The sequence below is a fragment of the Neodiprion pinetum genome, chromosome 7, assembly GCF_021155775.2.
Source record: "Neodiprion pinetum isolate iyNeoPine1 chromosome 7, iyNeoPine1.2, whole genome shotgun sequence".
In the NCBI taxonomy this organism is placed as follows: Eukaryota; Metazoa; Arthropoda; class Insecta; order Hymenoptera; family Diprionidae; genus Neodiprion; species Neodiprion pinetum.
The window spans coordinates 12265368-12285961 of record NC_060238.1 but is presented as its reverse complement, the minus strand read 5'-3'; the positions used below and the strand labels follow the sequence as shown (position 1 = coordinate 12285961).

General features: G+C 42.7%; 3 protein-coding genes across 3 annotated transcripts in view; 1 reads left to right on the top strand and 2 right to left on the bottom strand.

The window, feature by feature from the left end:
* The window catches only part of Fife (regulating synaptic membrane exocytosis protein fife), a 2091151-nt gene that overhangs the window by 2028030 nt on the left and 42527 nt on the right, over positions 1-20594 (bottom strand). The gene's annotated exons all lie outside the window — the stretch shown is intronic.
* On the bottom strand, positions 196-3045 carry LOC124223669 (uncharacterized). The gene has a single exon (XM_046635895.1). It carries the CDS (start codon positions 3043-3045, stop codon positions 196-198), a length of 2850 nt encoding a protein of 949 aa, XP_046491851.1.
* Positions 7024-10731, top strand: LOC138191294 (uncharacterized). The gene is made up of 4 exons (XM_069137937.1): positions 7024-7271; positions 7314-7554; positions 9061-10307; positions 10530-10731. The coding sequence occupies exons 1-4, from the start codon at positions 7024-7026 to the stop codon at positions 10729-10731; spliced, it is 1938 nt and encodes a 645-aa protein (XP_068994038.1).

Below are 20594 nucleotides of genomic sequence, written 5' to 3'. Positions count from 1 at the left end.
CACCTTCTTTAGCGGCGCTACTTTAGTTTTCGCGCACACTAGTGAAACGCGCACTTCGTGAGTGTTGATATACGTTCGCGCGTAGATCACTGCGCCTAATGCACTTTGAGAGGCGTCCGCGAAACCGTGGATCTTTATCCCGAGAGATGCTGAACTTAACCCGATCCATCGTGGGATGGTGATAGCTGAGATGCCTCAAAGATCTTGTAGAAACTCGATCCATCGCGAGGACAATGAAGCTGAGAGCGGCTCGTCCCAGTCGAAACCAAGTGCCCACAATTCCTGCATAAAGATTTTGGCTCTGATCGTGATCGGCGAGAGCCATCCGAGAGGATCAAAAAGCTGCGCGGTTTGTGAGAGAACTTTTCGTTTTGTGAAATTGTCCCAAGTTTGATGAATTTGCGGAGAGAACGCGAACGCGTCGATGTCTGGTCTCCACGCAAGACCGAGAGCCCGAAAGAATGGACTTTGATCGAGATTCAGATGCATCGCGATCTCTTGATGGTTTCGAGAAATGTCAACAAGAGTTTCTGGGTGGCTTGAAGTCCACTTTTGAACTTCAAAGCCGCCCGCCTTGAGCAATTGATTGAGTTCGTTGATTTTCTTGCGACCTTGATCAACGTTCTCTGCTCCTGAGAGGATGTCGTCGACGTACGTGTTCTCGAGAATGACGTAGCTCGCGAAGGGATACTGCTTACCTTCGTCCTGAACGAGTTGATGAAGAACACGGATCGCGAGATACGGAGCGCTTGCAAGACCATACGTTACCGTAGTCAGTTGATATTCTTCAATCGGTAGCTCTGGTTCTTCCCTCCAGAGGATTCGCTGAAAATCTTGGTCATCATTGTGGACCAAAATTTGTCGGTACATATTGACGATGTCTGATGAGAACGCGACTGGATATTGTCGCCATCGTAATAGAACGTCCGCGAGGTCGGTTTGCACTTTTGTACCGACGAGAAGATTGTCATTGAGAGAGAGTCCGAGGTTGGTTCTTTGAGACCCGTTGAACACGACACGCAACTTTGTTGTTGAACTGCTGTCGCGAACTACACCGTGATGGGGAAGATAAAACACGCGGGAATTGTCTTCAGGTGTATTGATAGCGCGACGCATGTGCCCGAGTTCACGATATTCACGAAGAAAGCTCGAGTAAGCCTCCTTGAGTTTCGCGTCGCTACCGAACCGTTTCTCCAAACGGAGGAGCATTTGATGCGCGGGATTCCGCGAGTTGCCGAGCTCTATTGAATTGTCCTTGAGCGGCAGCCGAACTACGTAACGAGCGGACGCAGTTCGAGAAACCGTTTCGCGAAAGTGTTGCTCACAACGCTCTTCTTCGGAAGTTGGTGCCAAAGATTTCGACACTTCTTCCTGCTTCCAAAACTGCTGCACGAGATCAAGCAGTTCGTGATCGAGGGAGCATTGGAAGCCTTGGACTGCGCCATACGAGGGGCTTGCTGCTTCCGCTGAAACGCAGCCGGAGAGGACCCAACCGAACTGAGTTTCTTGCGCGATTGGTGTTCCTGGTGCTTCTCTTCGAACTCCTTGACCAATGATGTTGCTGTAGATGTCAGCTCCGAGAATTACGTCGATTTGACTGGGATGTGCAAAGCTTGGATCCGCGAGGTTGAGTCCTCGTAGATGAGGCCAGTCTTCGACGAGAAGTCGAAATGAGGGTGGATACGATGTGAGTCGTGGAAGCACGAGTGCCTCCACCTGACACGAGAACGAGGTGTGAGCACGAGATTGGAGTTGCAATGTCGCGATGCCGCGAGTCACTGCCGATTGATGAGCTCCGACGCCAATGATCGGTATCGTTGCTTGATGCCGACGTAGTCGCAATTGTTGCGCTAGCGACTCCGTGACGAATGAACTTTCGGATCCTTGATGGAGTAGAGCGCGAGTGATGATTCTTTCTCCAGTCTCCGGATTCGAGGCGATCAATTGCACTGTGGCGAGAAGAACTGGAGATCGCTTGATCATTGTAGATTGAGCTGAGTGGTTGCTCACCTGACAGGCGCTGTTCGAGATCGGTGCGTTCTGCACTGCAGGTTGCGCTACTGCAGCCTGTCCTTGAGATGTGCTGCTGTTAGCAGCTGTCGAGATTGAGGAAGAGTTTCGATGCAGCAAGGAATGATGTCGACCGTTGCACACGCGACACGTTTTGTTGGATCGACAGTCCTTCTGCTGATGTGGACCAAGACAATTGAAGCAAAGCTTTTTCGCAGAAACCACTTCCCTTCTTTGATCCAGAGATTTGTCGTGAAAGGTCGAACAGAACGCGATGTAGTGGTTGCCTTTGCAACAAGCACACGACTGTTCCTTTGATTGCGCTGTATGTGACCTTGTCGTCTGAAGATTTGATCTTCCTTGCGATGAGTGCGGTTTCGACGTCGCGATTTGATTATGAGCATGAGCTTGCTCCACGGCTTCGAGGGTGTGGATGCGACCGATGAGAAACGACTTGAGCTCCGCAAACGTGGGGGGCTCGAGTTTCACGCTAACACTTTTCTCCCACTCTTCGAGAGATGCTGGGTCGAGCTTGCGAATCGTCATGTGCACGATGATGTGATCCCCTAATTTCTCGGGACTATCGAGAAGTTCGAGCGCGCCAAGAGCTTCGCAAGTGTTGCTGTGCAAGCTCTTCAGTTCTGATGACGACTTTTTCGTGACACGAGCAATCGCGAAAAGTGTCGCGAGATGAGAATCCGTCAAAAGTCTCTCGTTTTCGTACCGTGAGACGAGAGTTTCCCAGGCTCGAGGGAAGTTTTCTGCGGTGAGAGAAATGTTGTTGACAAGTTGTAACGGTTCATCGGTCACACTGGTTTTGAGGTGGTGCAGCTTTTCCACTTCTGAAAGTTGCGAATTTTCGCGAACCATCGACGAGAAGAGATCGTGCCATTCTGAGTAGCTGCCCGCGAAAGTGGGCAGTTCGATACGCGGTAACCGTTTTGATGATCCTCCTGCTGGTGCGTCTTGAGGAGCTGCAGCGGCTTGCACGGTTGCTGCAGGCGCAGGCTTTAGCGATTCGAGAAGATCAAGCATCACTCCTTCACCACTCAAGAAGTGCTCTTCACACAGCCCGTAATAATCTTTCGCGAAGTACGAAAGCTTTTTGATCGCGTCGAGTTGATCACCTTTTGCTGCGAACTTGATCTTGCAGATCTTTTCGTGATTCTCTTGGAACTTATTCCAACTTGAATTTAAAGCATTAAGCCGCGACTTCACCTGCCCGTAAGTGATTTTTGCCTCGCCGAGCTTGCGCAGGTTGTCGACGGCACGAGAGATGCGTCAAATGTAGTCGTTTTGACGTTCGATATGTTCTTCAATCGACATGTTGATGTACGAGAGGATTTAAACTCACGCGACGAACTGAGTTTTCACGAACGAGACACAAACACACTGATAGTAGCGCGACGCGATTCACACTTCGAGAGATCGGTGTTGTTGACGCTCAGATCTTAGTCACGGTCACTGCAGAGGACACCGCACGGTTGAATTTAACGGACGCGACTGATTTTTGTTGATGGTTTTCACCGATAACGAGATTGTTCACTTTGATAACGTGAACTTTCGCAACTTGATGCACACGCGATAGTTCCGTTTCACTCACTAGCTAATTCGTTTTCCCGTAAGTCGCAACGATTCGAAAGATTCGACTCGATTTGCGAATGATCCGATTCGATTCGCGACTGATCCGGCTCGAAGGACCAGAAAATGTTTAGAGAGAAGGTAAAAAGATATGGATCATCGACGAGGGATCCGCGAATTAATGATGGGAACGAGTGTGAATGAAACGAAAGTGTTGTTGAGATGAAGAGAGATGATGAATACCGATAATTGAGAATTTTAATGGTTTCGATGAGGCGATACAAACCGTATCGCAAGAGAACGTTACAGAGAGTGATGATTTTACAGAGCGAGAGAACACATAGATTATAATTATACACATACATGATTTCGAGATAGTAGACAATACATGAGATACAGCTGATGGGTTTTGAGTCGCGACACGGGCAAGCGGCGAGATTTGACGCAGAGACGGCAAGTAAACATTGCACGCGAGTGTGCGTACATGTGCGAGGACGATTTTGAGTGTCGCGAGACACACATTTAACTATTCGATACCTTGCCGAAACAGCCCACTTTATGTATAGTGTTTCTTAGATCAGCTGAGAGATTTGGTACTTTGCTTCGAGTAACTAGATGTGGTTGAATCAGCTGTACGCTTAATTGTCTTAAAAATTTTCGACGTTCCATTTTCTCTTGTGTATTCTGCGACCAAATAATTTGAGCATTTACTGCAGCAATGTTTAGGAAAAAAAAAAAAATTACCATAGGCCACCTGTCCGTTTCGCGTGCTACAGAATAGTTGACTTTTAACTCGTCGACAACATCAACACCTCCTTTGGTCATATTGTAAAAAGTTAATATCTCAGGCTTTAGTTTGAAACCAGAATCTTCATCAAATTCAGAGTTATGATGAAGCGTTGATAACAACAGTACATTTTTATTTTTTTTTGGGACATACGAGACAAGCGTACAATTAGTTTTGAATAAAAACATACTACTACAAAGATTTCTCTTTTTCACATCTACAATTTCAGGTAGAAGCTCTCGTTTGTTTTTTCGAATAGTTCCAACAAACGTTGTTTCATGATTTTTTAAGAGATCTTCAGCCAATTGAATAGACGTGAAGAAGTTATCACACGTTACGTGTCTACCAGTCCCAGATATAGGTGTTATTAATCTCCTTACCAAATAAAATGATGAGTTTGGTTGGTCATAAGGACCTGGTGGCTGCTTGCCGCAGTATATCTCCATAGTCACCGTATAAAACGACTTAGAGTCTACTAAGGAATAAATTTTGATCCCATACCTTGAAGGCTTACTAGGGATGTACTGTCTGAACTTACACTTTCCGCTGAAGCCCTCAAGCATCTCATCAATCGTTGTATATGCGCCAACTGAATAATTTTCTGCACATCTTTGAATGAATCCCGACGTAAGCTCACGAACAGCAGCAAGATTATCCGTTTTTTTCTCTCTTCTCGATCATTACGATCATCAAATCTAATAGCAGCCATGAGTGCACGGAAACGATTCAAGCTCATAACAGCTCTGATACAATCCGGAGCAGTACCATCTAGAGTCCAAAATTCTCTCAGATTTAAATGTGATGCTTTGTACAATCCAAGAACATAAAGTAATCCAATGAAGGCATGCATTTTTTCAATAGTAGTCGGGTGTACTGATGAAGTGTCTTGATAGTTAGGCCTTTTCTTTTCTAAATACATATTTGTAAACTTAACTATTTCTTCCACACAGTGCTCCGGGAAAAATAATTTCCAACAATCTAATGGAGTTGTAGTTGACTGCGCCCTTTTTTTTACATTGGGCAGACGAAGTACAATGTTGTGTTGAGGAGTTTTTTTTTTTTGATTTGGAGGTTTTGTAGACCACTGAGTTACTTTGTCTTTTCCTAATAGCTTTTCTCCATCTTCTTCATCTTCATCACTGTCATTATTATCACTACCACTATTATTATTATTATTATCATTATTATTGTTGTTGTTATTATGAACATCGCAATCATCATAAGATTTATCAACGTTGCTATCAGAATATTCTGATTCACTAAGTTGCTCTTCAGAATCGTTGAACGCTTCATTATCATCCTCGCTGTTTGAATCGTACCCATTATCAGTAGAATCTACTTCTCGTTCGCATTGTAACCACTCTGCTTGGTCTTTTCTTGTTCTTCTATTCATCATTTACAATTTTTGACTGGAAAAAAATAATATAAATGAATAACCTTAAATATTCACAATGCAAAATATCTTAGATCTAAGTACTAATAAAATGTATTTGTCAGGGTTATATATCAAACAAAAACATTGACTTACGTTTATTTAACACCTTTTAATAATATTCATTTAATGAATATCAACAATTGAATTATAAATTTTACATTTTTGAAAGCAGATAGCACAGCACAACATTGCACAATTATTCTTTAGGTATATGTATCATGTAAACAAGTATGGCGGACGCATATTACGGAACGACCCGAACTAGGCCGAAAAGAAACAAAAGCTAAAATCTCTCACCCTTTAATACTCTGGCCATGAGAAAAAATCTCATGTTCTCCAAAAAATTATTTTTTCTCGCAATTTTGATTTTAAAAAAAAACAGTTCTTAGTGAATGTGTATCTAGAAAACTAAATTATAGGAAGATACAAAAATTTTCAAGTGGTCTTTCCATTTGAATTTTAAAAGATATTTGAGATCTACGTTGAGCATGAGAGAAAATCTCATAACCCATGTCCTGAAGGGTTAAAAAGTCGTAAAACCCAAAACTGTATGTGCACATATCAGCCAGTCAAGAGCAGGCAAGACAAGATTTTTCTTACGCCAAACACTGTTCGCTACCTGCTTTTCGCTGACTGATTTTTGCCACCACATGTCCCACGCTGATTAACGACTCATAAAACCGAAAAACTGCATGTGCACATACCACCTGGTCAAGAGTTGGCAAGACAAGATTTTTCTCACGCCAAACACTGCGTACTATCAGCTTTTTTTGGCCGATTTTTCTCTCGTTGCATACCCCACGCTAATATGATTGGGGGTGTGCAGACTCGGACATTTTCACTATAAAGAGTTGTGAAACCCAAAAACTGTTTGTGCATATACCAGCCAGTCAAGAGCGGGCGAGACAAGATTTTTTTTTCACGTCAAACACTGCTCGCTACCTGCTTTTCGTCGATCAATTTTTCCCATCGCATATCCGGCACTGATTGGGGTTGGGGTGTGCAGGCTCAGACCTGTATACCATCAAAATTTTTGATTCTTTGATGGCGGGGGTGGTACGAAGCTTGGACCCCCCACCATCACACTCAAATTCTTGCGATCGATCGGCTTATATATAAGCTCAACGCATCCTATACAGACCCATCAGGCTTACACGATACGTGCAAGTCAAAAGTTATACAAACTTCAGCTTAAATAAACGTCAGAGGCATGTCCGTGAAAGCGTATATGGAACTTGCAGAGCAGATGGAGAGGACGTACAATTTGCTGAGAGAGCAACCTCCCGGAAAAGAAAATGACGCTGTCATCAATCATTGGACTGATATTGGAATTGCGAATATCCAAGTTCTGCGCGATATTTCCATGCAACGAGGAGCAACCTTTGGTGCGAAAATACGGATCCAATATACGTTCACACTCCTTCAATCTTGGGTGACGGAGATCAGGCAGTTGCAGCAGTGTGTAGTAGTGACACGTTGAAATATCAATACTCCTGCGAGTGGACAGTGGGACGATGTGGATAGTGCTTTTACCAGCCAAATCAAAACGGGGGTTGCCACAAATCTCCGTCATGAAAATTTGGACGCCTTACTGGACGATGTGCAGCGCGTCGTCACCGAGAACTTGGAGCTGGTACTGCGCGAGGAGGGAAAAGTGAAAGTTTACCTCATACAGATCTCCGCCGAAGTTAAGAGCTTCAACATATCCAACGTGGCGATTCTTCTCCCATCGAGCAAAATGGCTGGTTTATACGTGCACGGGGTGATCTGCTAGCGCAGGTGGAAGATTTTGAACAATGCGATTCCGGTTGGAGCATAATTAAGATCCTCAACATTGCTGTAAATATCAACCGCTACCAGCCTCTCGCCGCCAGAGCTTCAACATTTATCGAGCTGCCCCAAGACAATTGACATAGAGAGGCTGTGATCAACGTGAGGAACGAGGACGAAAGATGCCTTCTCTGGTCCGTCACAGCAGCCCTTCACCCGGTCAACACCCACGCTGACAGGACTCTCAACTATCGTCGCTATATTTCCGAGTAGGACTGTACAGGTATCAAATTCCCTGCTACTCTACATGATGTGAAAGAGCTTGAGAGATTGAATAATTTGCGAATCTAAGTATATGGGATAGAATCTCAAACTTTTTCGCATCGTGCAAAATCTAATAAAAGCGTCATCGTGCCAATTTATTTGAGTAAAAATTTGCATAGCGTTAACATTGACACGATCCATCTTCTGATGGTTGAGAGTGATCCGGAAGACGATATGACTGGTGAGTGTGCACCGAGATTTCACTTTGCTTGGATTAAAAATCTTTCCCGATTGTTGAGCATACAATTGTCCGTTCGCGAACACAAAAGGTTTTTATGTGACAAATGTTTGTGCCACTTTACAGAGAAACATGCCCACGACAATCATCGACAAGATTGTATTATGCTAAATAAAGTACGCATGGAATTTCCCGAGTGTAAAGATTTAGCATTTTCCAATTTTCAAAACAAAGGCACCGTTCCGTTTGTCGTATACGCCGATCTCGAATGTATATTAATCCCTGAACCTATAGATGAATTTGAAACTCGTAAGACTTGTGAGAATCAAAAGCATGTCCCGCACAGTGTAGCGTACTATGTACATTGCGCGTACGATGAGACATTATCGAAGTTCCACGGTAAACGCGGTGTCGATTGCATAGACTGGTTTATGAAACAGCTTGAAGATTTATCAATTCAAGTAGAGTCACTCATCAAAAAAATAATTCTGATGAAGTCTCTTACCTAAGTCACATGCGCGCAAAGAATTGTTATATTTGTGAAAAAAGTTTACCCCTGAGGAGAAAATGTATTACGATCACTGTCACTTCACGGGTAAATATCCTGGTCCTGCTCATAATCGCTGTAATTTGAATTCCAAAGAGTCGCACACAATTCCAATTAATTTCCACAATTTAACCGGTTACCATTCGCACTTTTTAATAAAATCTCTCGCGTCAACTTTTCCCGGTGATATCACAATACTACCCATTAATGAGGAAAAATATATATCCTTCACGGAACACGTTGATGGAAAAATAATGCACCTGAGATTTATCTATTCGTTTCGATTTATGGCTAGCAGCATCGATGAACTTTCCACATATTTGACCGATACCGATAAACGCATAACACGTAAATTTTATGATAACCAGACTCAGTTCAATTTGATGACCCGCAAAGGCGTTTTTCCGTATGAATACGTTGATTGTTAGAGGAAACTCGATGAAACGCGATTACCTGCAAAGGCGCATTTCTACTCTCGTCTCACATATTCAAATATCAGGGACGCCGATTACAAGCACGCGAAAACTGTTCGGGGGATATTCCATTTAGAGTCATTGGGGGGCCATTCAGATTCATATTTGAAGATCAATGTTCTTTTGCTTGCCGATATTTTCGAAAATTGCTGCGCTAGCTGCTTCAAAATATACGATGTAGATCCGTTGCACTACTACACTGCACCGGGACTTGCTTTTGACGCGATGCTCAAGCATACTAATGTAAATTTGCAAATTTTAGATAACCCTGAAATGGTGTTATTTATTGAAAAAGCCATCCGAGGCGGCGTAGCACAATGTTTTAATCGACACGCTCGGGCCAATAATAGATTCATGGGAAAACATTTCGATTCTAGTAACGTGAAATCGTATCTCACGTATTTTGACGTGAATAGTCTGTACGGTGCAGCTATGAGCGTGCATTTAGCAATCAGCTCGTTCGAGTGGGAGTATCAGCACATCGATATAACAAACCATCCGGACGATTCGCCGATCGGTTGCTTTCTAGAGGTAGATTCGGACTATCCTGTAGAACTCCACGAGGATCACAAAGACTTACCTCTCTGTCCCGAGTATTTTACCCCTCCAGGTAGTAAAAATGCCAAACTCGCGACCACCTTTTACCCCAAAACAAAATATATATTGCACTATAGAAATTTGAAACAGTGTTTAAGTTTAGGATTAAAAGTAACGAAAGTGCACAGAGTTTTCAAGTTTGCACAATCTCCATGGCTCGAGCCTTACATCACGCTCAATACAGACATGCGTAAGCGGTCTAGTAATGAATTTGAGAAAAACTTTCACAAACTCATGAATAACGCTGTGTTCGGCAAGACTATGGAGAATGTGCGGAATCATAAAGATGTTGAATTGGTTACAAAATGGGAGGGAAGAGGTAGTGCGAGAATGCTTATTGCCCGAGAAAACTTTTACAGCTGCACCGTGTTTGGCACTGATATGGTTATCATTGAAATGAATCGTGTCAAAGTTCACTTCGCCAGACTCATTTACGTCGGGGCATCAATTCTAGATCTGTCAAAAATCTTCCTCTACGATTTCCACTATGATTATATTAAAACCAACTCTTCGAATAAACAAGCTGAATTGATCTTTACCAACACAGACAGCCTTATTTATCAATTCAATGTGCCTCATATCTACGACATCATCGAACGCGATGTGTATACAATGTTTGATACCTCTGACTATCCGCCCGACAATGTGTATGGTATTTCCCTTAAAAACAAAAAACAACTTGGGCTAATGAAGGATGAAAATAATGGTAAAATTATGACAGAGTTTGTGGGACTGCGAGCGAAACTGTACACATTTACTACGATGGGCGGGGATGGGGAAAAAGTGAGTAAGCGCGCCAAGGGTGTGAAAAATTCTTCGATTAATAGCATCACGTTTGATGATGATAAGCGTTGCCTGATAGCTTACCAAGAGTTGACTCTTCTTCAGTGTTTGATACGCAATAAAAAACACGATGTAAGCACGATCGTACAGAAAAAATTGGCTCCGAGTTGGCAGGATGCCAAGCGGCAATTGATACCTGGACAGACCGACACCGTACCTTGGGGGTTTGTCCCAGCCCCCCAATAGCTATAGAATGAAACTGTAGACGTAGAATTGATGTATATCTTTCATGTTTAACGCCTCGAACGATCCACCATCGGGCGAAAACGTTCCACGATCAATACGATATTTAATGAATTTGAAGTTCCAAAATGCGATTCATATACTTGACAGTTATTTATTTATTGATTAATCATATATCAAACAATTATTCACATTTATTCGTTTACCACGAGAGAATTTTTCAGAGAATGAAAAAAAGTTTTCAGAAAATGAAAAAAAGTTTTCTGAAAACGAAAAAAAGTTTTCAGAAAACTTTTTTTCCATTTCATTAACACGTATAAACAGTTCTCAGAAAATGGGAATAAGTTTTCTGAAAACGAGAAAAAGTTTTCAGAAAATGAAAAGAAGTTTTCCAAAGAATAAAATGTGTAATAATCGTACGGAAAATTGCATATCATCATTATTGTTATCATTTTTATTCTTATTATTATTATTTTCATAGTACTGAGTATGGCACATGTGCGTACAAAGGAGATAAAATGTGGAAATATTTGTATATTCAAAATCTTTTATTGTAATTCGGAAAGTACATACAAATTATGTTACATGTCTGTTTTAATTATCCAACTATTGTACGAACCATCAAGACCTAACCACTTGATATAGAACAGATTCCCCCCTTTGCGGTATACTTCCTCCACAAGGTTGCCGTCGGGATATTTCACTTTGTTGAGCTCTTCCCCGTAGAAGCCCCCCTCGATGGGATGATCTTGATAATCGGTAAGTTTGTAGGTGAGTGGATTAGTATTTTTCACCTCACTCCCGGTGAATATTTCTGTCGTCCAATTGGGTGTATAGCCTTTTTCGAATACATTCTTGTACTTGCTGATTCGAACTCGATCGCCTACACTGAATTTCCGCGCCCAATCACTTCGTTTGATTTGCCGAGGCTTGCACACGCTACGATACAGCTGTTTTTCATTCTCCGTGCTAACATCCACCGGTTTCATCCGAATCGTGCAATGTTTGGTGTTGTTGTAGGACATCATCAAATCATCCAAAATATTAATCCACTCGTACGATCCTTGGAGAGTAAACCGCTTCCACATTTTATTTTTCAATGATCGATTAAAACGTTCACATATCGACGGCTTTGACTTGCTAACGGTCGAATACATGTTGATATTGCGATGCTTCACGAGGGCTTTGAATTTGCTGTTGTGAAATTCTTTGCCTAGATCAATGTGCAGATGTGTAGGTATACGGCTCTGGATCAGTACAGATTTCATGGCAGCAGTGACATCTTTCCCACTCTCAGACTTTATCGGCACCGCCCACGCGTACTTGGAAAATATATCAATGATTGTTAGTAGGTATTTGTATCCCTTGTTGCACGAGATGTATGCGGTCATATTGACGAGATCAGCTTGCCAGGTCTCATCCAATCCGCGTACATTCACGAATCGGCGCGGATAGTTGCGTCGAGCCTGTCTGTGAAGTTCGGCAGCTATTACAGTCTTCATTGTTCCTAACTCTTCACCTATTAATTTTTCGAATTACCGTGCAACCACTCTGGTTTTTCAATCGATACTAATTTCCTGCTGGTCTGTCTCGGCGTCGGTGTTGCTTGCTCCCCAATATAATTGATGCGACTCGACATGTTTTCTATGATTTTGTTATTCATGCGTAGCTGTTCCAACTCCTCGTTGTGATTATGCGCGAAACTCTCAAAATTTGATTGAAAAGTATCCACAATATCCACAGCCATAGATCGTAAAGCGGTATTGAGAACTTCAGGGAAACGGCATCGTTTTCCATCTGCGGATCAGCGATATTACACAATCGTTTGCTATCTACATCGTACTGATTGTCATTGGTGGTTTTGAATCCAACACCCGGAGGCCCTCGAATGAATTTTTTGTCACCACCACGCTCTGAGTGTCGTCCGAATGTGTCTATGCTCATCACTGGACAGTCACTGAGCAAATGATGATTTTGTGTTCACACGCCGCTAATAAACGATTCCGGCCTCGCGCAACTCTTAAACAATGGAGACTATTTCGCTGGAATGGTTGGTATTGCTGGCAGCCTGTGACGCCATAAGCAGCTGGAGGCGATCTACAATTTCATTTGGATCATCCCGGTGGACGTAATCAATATCTTGCTCCTCCTTTCGCGCAATCTTCTAGTCAGGTAAGCCTTGACCTGATTTTTTCGGCGAGCCAACGTGTTGTGCAATCAAATTTCCGTAATTCGCGCTTTTCAAATCACCTCGAAGGCTCCCATCGACTTGGTAACGTTTTCGATGCGCATTTGTCGTCGTTACAATTTTTATATAATTATTCTCATCCACATCATTTACAATCCATGCATCGGGTGTTTTTGTGAACAGTAATTCGAGTGGTCCAGGTAGTCTCTGATAACTTTCATCCCCCACATTGACGAGATTATCAGAAAAATTGATCGGCGTGTAACCAATCATCATACCGTTTGTCAACTTTCGAACACCGTATGTGGTATCCAGATCCCTCTTTTTACTTGAGCTGAACATTTTTTAATATTACGCCGTGAAATCCGTTGTTTTCTTCACCGGCGTACTTGTAGTAAAAATTTCAATAAACTTTAGTGTTTTATCATTTGCATCCATGAAATTCCCCTTAGCCATATCCTCATCCTCCTCATCATCATCATCATCCCCGGTACTCTTCTCATCTTGTTCTTCTTCTTTTTTCATTTTCACATCCGGTAGTTCCGTTTTAATTTCATGTTTAATATGCTGCTGCTGCTGTCTTGAGGTGTCAACCAATTCTGGCAACGGTGCTACCAAAGGCTTGAATACCTTTCCCATAAACTGTTCGGTCGTGTCCTTGTCCAACTTGAGCATTTTATGCTTCCACCGTATGACATCGGATGCTTCCGATATTTCACTAAATATATCGCTATGCTTACGAATCTCGGCACTCTACATGTTGCGGACCTAATTGTTGTGATGAAACTGTGCAAGTTTATGTAAGTTTATGCTTATAAAGCAGTCAAACCCCTCCCTATATCGCCCCCTATTGATTTCGTTATCCTTGTCAATTACGGTAAAACTGTAATTGTCATCATTCCAGCATGCCGAGCACAAGTCTTTAAATTGCTGATACGTCATGTCTGTTTTCACATGATCGTTGTAGATATGTATCAGATTCATGTCATCCTGCCAGAATAGCACCAATAAGTGAGCATTGTCACGCACTAGGTGTTTTGGAATGCGCGCATACGTTTGACTTACATAAAAGCTATCGATATCGCGATGCCTGCCCATGCTGAAGTATGCTCTGATATTATCTTGCTTTTCACAAGCCACATCGTCGAAAATCATAACAGAGTTGGGGCGAGCATCTTTCAGTTTCACAACCTCATTATTCTCGCGAAACGGGAAATAACCCACTCCCTGCACGGACTCTAGTAACTTTTGCAAAAATTGATACTTTGGCTGGATGAGAGATTCTGAATAGACGTAAACATTTTAGAATTGCAATATATTGCCGTGGGCGATGACTGAGATAACAGCTTTAGTCTTACGGCAATTGGATGGCCCGCAAAAAATTGCTCTTACGGTATTTGACAGCAATTTTCCATGTCGTTTTTGAATCTTCCTTTCACCACGTCGAATCATTTCATCGGAATTCGCGATAGGTAGTTTATCGGGCTGATCTTGAAATCTCATGATGCTTCGTTCGCATGACAACGAGAACTAAGATGACGGTTTATAAATTCTTCCTTCTATAGAAGTCTCGTTGGTTGTTGCACGACTATGAGGACGTGCACGCGGAAGAGACGCGGTTGTGGTTTGTTGAATAAAATCATCAATCTTCTCCCGGTTGAATTGCATGTGCCAGGGTATCAGTACTGCGGACCTGGAACGAAATTAGCTAATAGGTCAGCTCATGGAGATTTGGGGATAAATCCGCTGGATGCGGCGTGTAAAGACCACGACATTGCATACGCAAAGAATCGCGATATCGCAGCGAGAAACCCTGCCGACAAAGCGCTCGCTGAAAAAGCGTGGAATCGCGTCTTGGCCAAGGACGCTAGTGTGGGTGAAAAGGCTGTAACCTCGGGAGTCACGAACACCATGAAAGCCAAATCTAAACTCGGAATGGGTTTAGCTGCAAAGCGGTCAAAACTTGGAGCGGCTGTGAAAAACAAATCTAGAACGGGTGGGAAGAGAAAACAGCGGAAGAGAACTGTGAATCTTAAACCCATCACCACAGCAGCAAAGGTCCCCATGCGACCGGGTTATAAAGCCGTCGAGTTGGCGTTGGCTGGTGCTCGTGCGGCTGCGCGTGGGTCTGGAAAGAATGTTCGTATGCCTCGCGTTATACCTGTGCGTGATAAAATTGGCGGCATCCTGCCGTTTCTCATTCCAATTCTGGCCGGCAAAGCGCTACCGGGGCTCTAGTGGGTGGTGCTACGGGTATAGCTAAAGCTGTCAACGAAGCTAGTGTCAACAAAACATCGGTTAAACGAGGCCAAACGGCACAATACAACAATGGAGTCCATTGCTTTGGGCAAGGGATTATACCCGCGACCCTACTGCAGCGGAATGTGCCTGTACTTACGTCCGGCAAAAAACTAATAAAGCTTCCACACCGAGCTCTCATCAACATTGATCTACTTAACTATGCTGAAAATATGAAAATTTCACATTTTCGTGGTGTTTTCATGCGGAATGATCTGCTGAAATCAGGACCAAAAGTGCGAGAATCCGCAATTATTAATCTTCACGATGAAAACGGTCCAGGGACACATTGAGTTGCATGCAAGAAAAATGGTGACCATTTCGTGTATGTCGATAGTTTTGGTGATTTGAAACCGCCTAAAGACTTGATGAGGTATCTCAGTGTTGGTAGCGTTGAATACAATCATAAGAGGTGTCAGGAATATGATACTGTGATTTGCGGCCACTTGTGTCTTAAATTTCTCAGCGAACAACTATGAAAAGACAAGTGTTACATGAGCAAGCATTAGTCATGTCGGAATCGTTGACGTTAACACTGTCAGGCACATCCTCCGTGCTGGAGGCTCAATATTTCCGCCCAATCGAATTATCACCGGATAAGAATCATGTTCCCTGTCTCGTCAAGTTCCTGAAATTCGATTCAATACCCAATATTCACGAGACGAGTAATCAATTTGACCTAAAACAAGCGGACAACAGCAGAGAGAGCATCACGATACCCACCGGAAGCTATAAAATTGAGGATACTGAAAATTTTCTGCGTAAGGAGCTACCCTCTGACACCACCCTTAGTCTGAAAGCTGACAACAACGAGCTGAACAGTGAAGTCACGTGCAATCATGTGGTAGACTTTAAGCCCAAAGATTCCATCGGCCGATTTTTGAGATTCAAGGCGGTTGAGCTATCACGAAACGGTACTCGTAAATGTGAATACTCCGTAGCCATACTGAAGGTTAATACTTCACGCGTTGAGTGTAGCATAACTACAGGGGCGTACATAAACGAGCCTCGAGCTCATACGATTTACGAATTTTTCCCAGCCGTTCCATCGGGATATAAGATTGATGCCCACCAGCGTCATTTACCTGCCAATCGCCGTATAGTCGATACATCATTTACAGCTGAGAATAGTCGTTCAAGACAGCGAGCTGGTTAATATTCGCAGCTGAACGATTACTGTACGTTTACACGTGAAATCACTCAAATAATGGGAATCGTGTTCGAGACGAGAAAGTTGGGCAAAAGTTATAAAAGTCAAACGTCATGGTCAAAAATCATCAGTCGCCCGACACCTCTGACAACGTTCACACTGCCTACGAGACTAACACCTCTGAACGTTCGGTTTCTCCAGAGCCTGGGTCTTCGATTACGTGGAAATTTTGGAAAATAAGAATTCGTGTTTGCTACATCCTGTGTGTGTTACCATGGAAGAAATAATAAGAATACAGAAACCTGTTGTATTTGACGAATCGATTGCGCACTTTGAGATTCATGCTCATTAGCCGTTTGCATCATTTACCTTCCAGAACAATGTTGAAATCCATATTGTTGTTCAACACCAAGACTTGTGTCTACTGCCGAGTAAAAGCTCTCTACATATTCATGGAAAAATCACAAAGGATGATGGTGTGGCTGCGGTGACGGTTACGAATTTGATCAATATGGCCGTTTACCATTTGTTTGAGGAAGTTTGCTATGAGTTGAACGGTGTAGAGATTGATTGAAATAAAAATGTTGGCATCACCGGCACTATGAAGGGTCAAGTATCCTTGAGTCTAGGCCAGCAATATAGTCTGGAGAATACCGGGTGGTTGAGTGGGGATAAGGAAGTAACCGATGCCGCTGGGAATTTAGATGTTGTTTTACCGTTAAATTATGTGCTAGGCTTCGCCGAAGATTATCGTCGAGTCATGGTCAATGCTGAACATGAGTTAATTCTCACACGTTCCAATACCGATTGAAATGCCGTCATTCCGGCCTCGATCACGGAAAACTTTCAAATCACCCTAAATAAAATCGAGTGGTTGTTGCCCTACATGAAACTGGCAGATAAACCGAAAATCCAGCTACTCAACTACATCGCCAAGAATCCGGCCATATCCATGAGCTTTCGTTCTTGGGAAACGTACGTGTATCCCATTCTCCCATCAACAACGCGGCATAAATGGTCAGTCAAGACATTGACGAGATGCAAAACTCTTACTCAACTCACAGTGCTATCCCTACGGTAACATGAATTTTGATACATACAATAATCAATACGCTATTCTCCATAATATGTATGTTCGGTTTCAAATGACCTACTATAACAAAGAAGCTGAGTCTTTGCTATCGAAGCGTGTATTCATAAACCAAGCTCCCTTTATCGTCATCGATTGCTCCAAGCAGAACGAAACATTGAAAATTAAACCTGTGGACATTCGATTGGAATTTGACTCTAGCATTGCGTTCCCACCACACACTTCTGCCTACTGCATGATCTTGCATGACCGCATTGTTGAATATAATCCGATTAGTGGTACTGTAAAATCATTGGTATAAGTCAATTTTGGAATCATAATATGTTTAATTAATATGGATATTGAAAATAATATGTGTAATCTTACTCGTTAAAATTTAGAATATGATAATTCAGAATGGAATAAGAAAACTTAATATAATTGATGTAAAATAAAAAAATTGTCAAAAGCATTGAAAAGGCCATTTAGAATCTTACTTCACGGGTCATTTTCCGGAATTTTTTCAATAGATCCAGCGGGTTTTTACCCTATCCGATTTATGCACGGCTTTCCAGCGCCAAACAAGTCTCGACAGGAGTTATTTTGTGTGTGTGTGTGTATGTGTGTGTGTCAAATCCTATGAAAATAGCCATCTTGCGGCAAACCGCGAAAATGATCAGCGCGGCGGTGGGGGGGGGGGGTAGCGCCGCGGATTCAGGGGGCTAGGGGGGAGCTAGGGGGGAGCTAGGGGGGAGCGCGCCATTTTATGGTCCAGAACTGTCATGTATACACTATTTATACTAGCACTTCGGAATACGTCATTATTCTCCGCAATTTCAAATTGTTCTTGTATTTTAATATGTTCTGTTTCATCTTTGACTTGGATGGATTCCATTGCTGTAGAATAAAATTCTCTAAAATGAGCTTCCCGTTTGATTGCTCGGAGATTACGACATTCAACCCTTTTGCCAGCTCTACCTCTTCTTCTTAGAAGTCTTTCTCTGTTTAGAAATCCTTCTCCTTCGCACTTACAGTGGGGTTTTATGGAAGTTTTTTCAAAAAAAAAGAAGGATAATCCACCAAGGCCAAATCGGATGCTGGTGGATTAGGTAACTAGGATTGAGATAACAACTCAAGAGCTCAGGTACACCCAAGACACACTAATGCCAAAAAAGAGTGCCGGTGGATATACTAAAATCGGTACTGAGATAGTTGTGTAAATTTGCCAGTTTGATTCAGTCTCATTAAAGGTAATAAATTTTGCTAACTCACAATGTAAACTCAACACGATAACAGGGGTAATTAAATTTCAGTTGAATCGAAATTATAATGATGGATTATTATGATGAAAACGATTCTATTTGAATAAGACGATGAGTACGGAATTTTTTTAGGATTAATTTACTAGTCTTGATTCTGAGAGATTTCATCAACTATTCTGATCGAAGGTTCACGAAGAAGTGTACTCATTGAAAAAGTATTTAGTCAAACTGCCTTGATTAGAGGGTTTCGAAGAACTGCTCTATTTGGATGACGGTTTAGCCCTGCTTTATTAAAAGAACTTGGTTGAACTGCTCTATTCAAAGTATTTTGGGTGAACTACTCTATTCAAAGAATTTGATTGAGCTGCCCTGATTCTGCATACTGCAACGTTCTCATTCTTTAGCGTGCGGTTTTCTAACATGTTTCATAATTGGTTCCTTTCATTTTTATGGGAAGAGGACCAATACGGAAGATTTACGTATGTTAAGATGATATTTTGCGCCTTTTTATTCTTGCTAAATTACCCTTGCTCTCTGGGTCCAATGTAGTGGGTTAGTTGCACCCACTTCGGCCTTTCCCACGGGTGCGGGTGAGAATTTCCGTACTTGCATCATATATACAAAGATAACCTATTCTGGCCTTCGGTCGACATTTCTCAAACAGACACAACTTAAAAAAGATTTTATTACGCTGCGCGTGCACGCCAGTTCCCGCATGTCAGAAAATATCATGAAGATGATTTTCGGGCACCTGGTTTGCTCCTGACAAACTGTTGTTTGACGCTTAACAGTTTTTGCTCAAATGTTGATGAGATAAATAGTCACTCATAAAAGGCATTGCAAAAGAGAAGATGCTTTGATCATTATATTGTGATATTTAAAGAACACCACTCGTTCTCTGGTGTGGTCCTGTTGTTCCGCAAACGCACGTAGTCTGTTTGGATTCAGACTGCTGTTAATATTATTTGACTATAAGATGTAACGTGGCATTTTTGATGCCCGTTACAAGTGGCTCCCTGAACCTTCAGCGGAATCAAAATTAGGGGGTTTCCGGGATTTAGTCGCGAAGTATGTATAAAAGAGCGCCAGAACTGGAGACACGCATCCGGAACTAAGAAAGGGGACACTTCAGCGAATAGCGAAAGATATTTCAGTTTTTTTTTTTTGTTTTAATTATTTTTCGAGCTACAACGGCATCAGGCAGGAAGTCGGCAACGAATTCGAGAAAATTGCGGCATGGCGGACTAGCAACGACTGCGAAGGAAGGATGTCGAAGCTGCGGAAAAGAAGCCAACGAAGATCCCCGCATCGCGGAAATCCAAGGCGGATCCGATTCCCACTGGCAGCCGGCGCGCTGCAGCTTTTCCCCTTCACCCTGCAAACAATTGACCATCGAATTTGCGATGGACCAACTAGCGACGAGGGAGCACCACGCTCACCACCAAGACATCATGGAGTTGCGTGGAGGACGAAATTGCAACGTAGCGCTAAATTCTGCGTTGCGATGCTACTAATGATGCGCGTCGAGTTGCGCAATCGATGAAATCGATGATGCAACGATTATTGCGTATTCTTGTGAGTATGACGTCACGTGGGGAATAGTGTATTGAGATCCGCCTTGCGGCAGGTCCTCAATCTTTGAGATTATTCTAGTTCTGGCGGTCGTGATAGATGGTCACGTTTTGGGAATTTCGCGAAGTAATGGAGCCGTCTAAAAAATTGCGACGGGGATGAAAGGGGGTTACGTGGATGTGGACCGGTAAGCACTGTTGATATTCTCGCGAACGACTTTCGGGATTCATTAAATAACGGCTTGCCGAGGAATGGATAGCCATCTAGGAGTTGCGTTATCGGAGTACTTGAAATTTTTTTGCCGATTTTTTTGCTCGGTGACCGTAG

Excerpts from the sequence above, each read along its gene's own strand:
- LOC124223669 (XM_046635895.1), bottom strand. The coding sequence starts at position 3,045 with ATGCTTGATCTTCTCGAATCGCTAAAGCCTGCGCCTGCAGCAACCGTG.
- LOC138191294 (XM_069137937.1), top strand. The coding sequence starts at position 7,024 with ATGTCCGTGAAAGCGTATATGGAACTTGCAGAGCAGATGGAGAGGACG. Across the intron at positions 7,555-9,060 it reads TTCTCCCATCGAGCAAAATG|AGGAAACTCGATGAAACGCG; the intron begins GCTGGTTTATAC and ends GTTGATTGTTAG. Across the intron at positions 10,308-10,529 it reads GACATCATCGAACGCGATGT|CATCACGTTTGATGATGATA; the intron begins GTATACAATGTT and ends TTCGATTAATAG.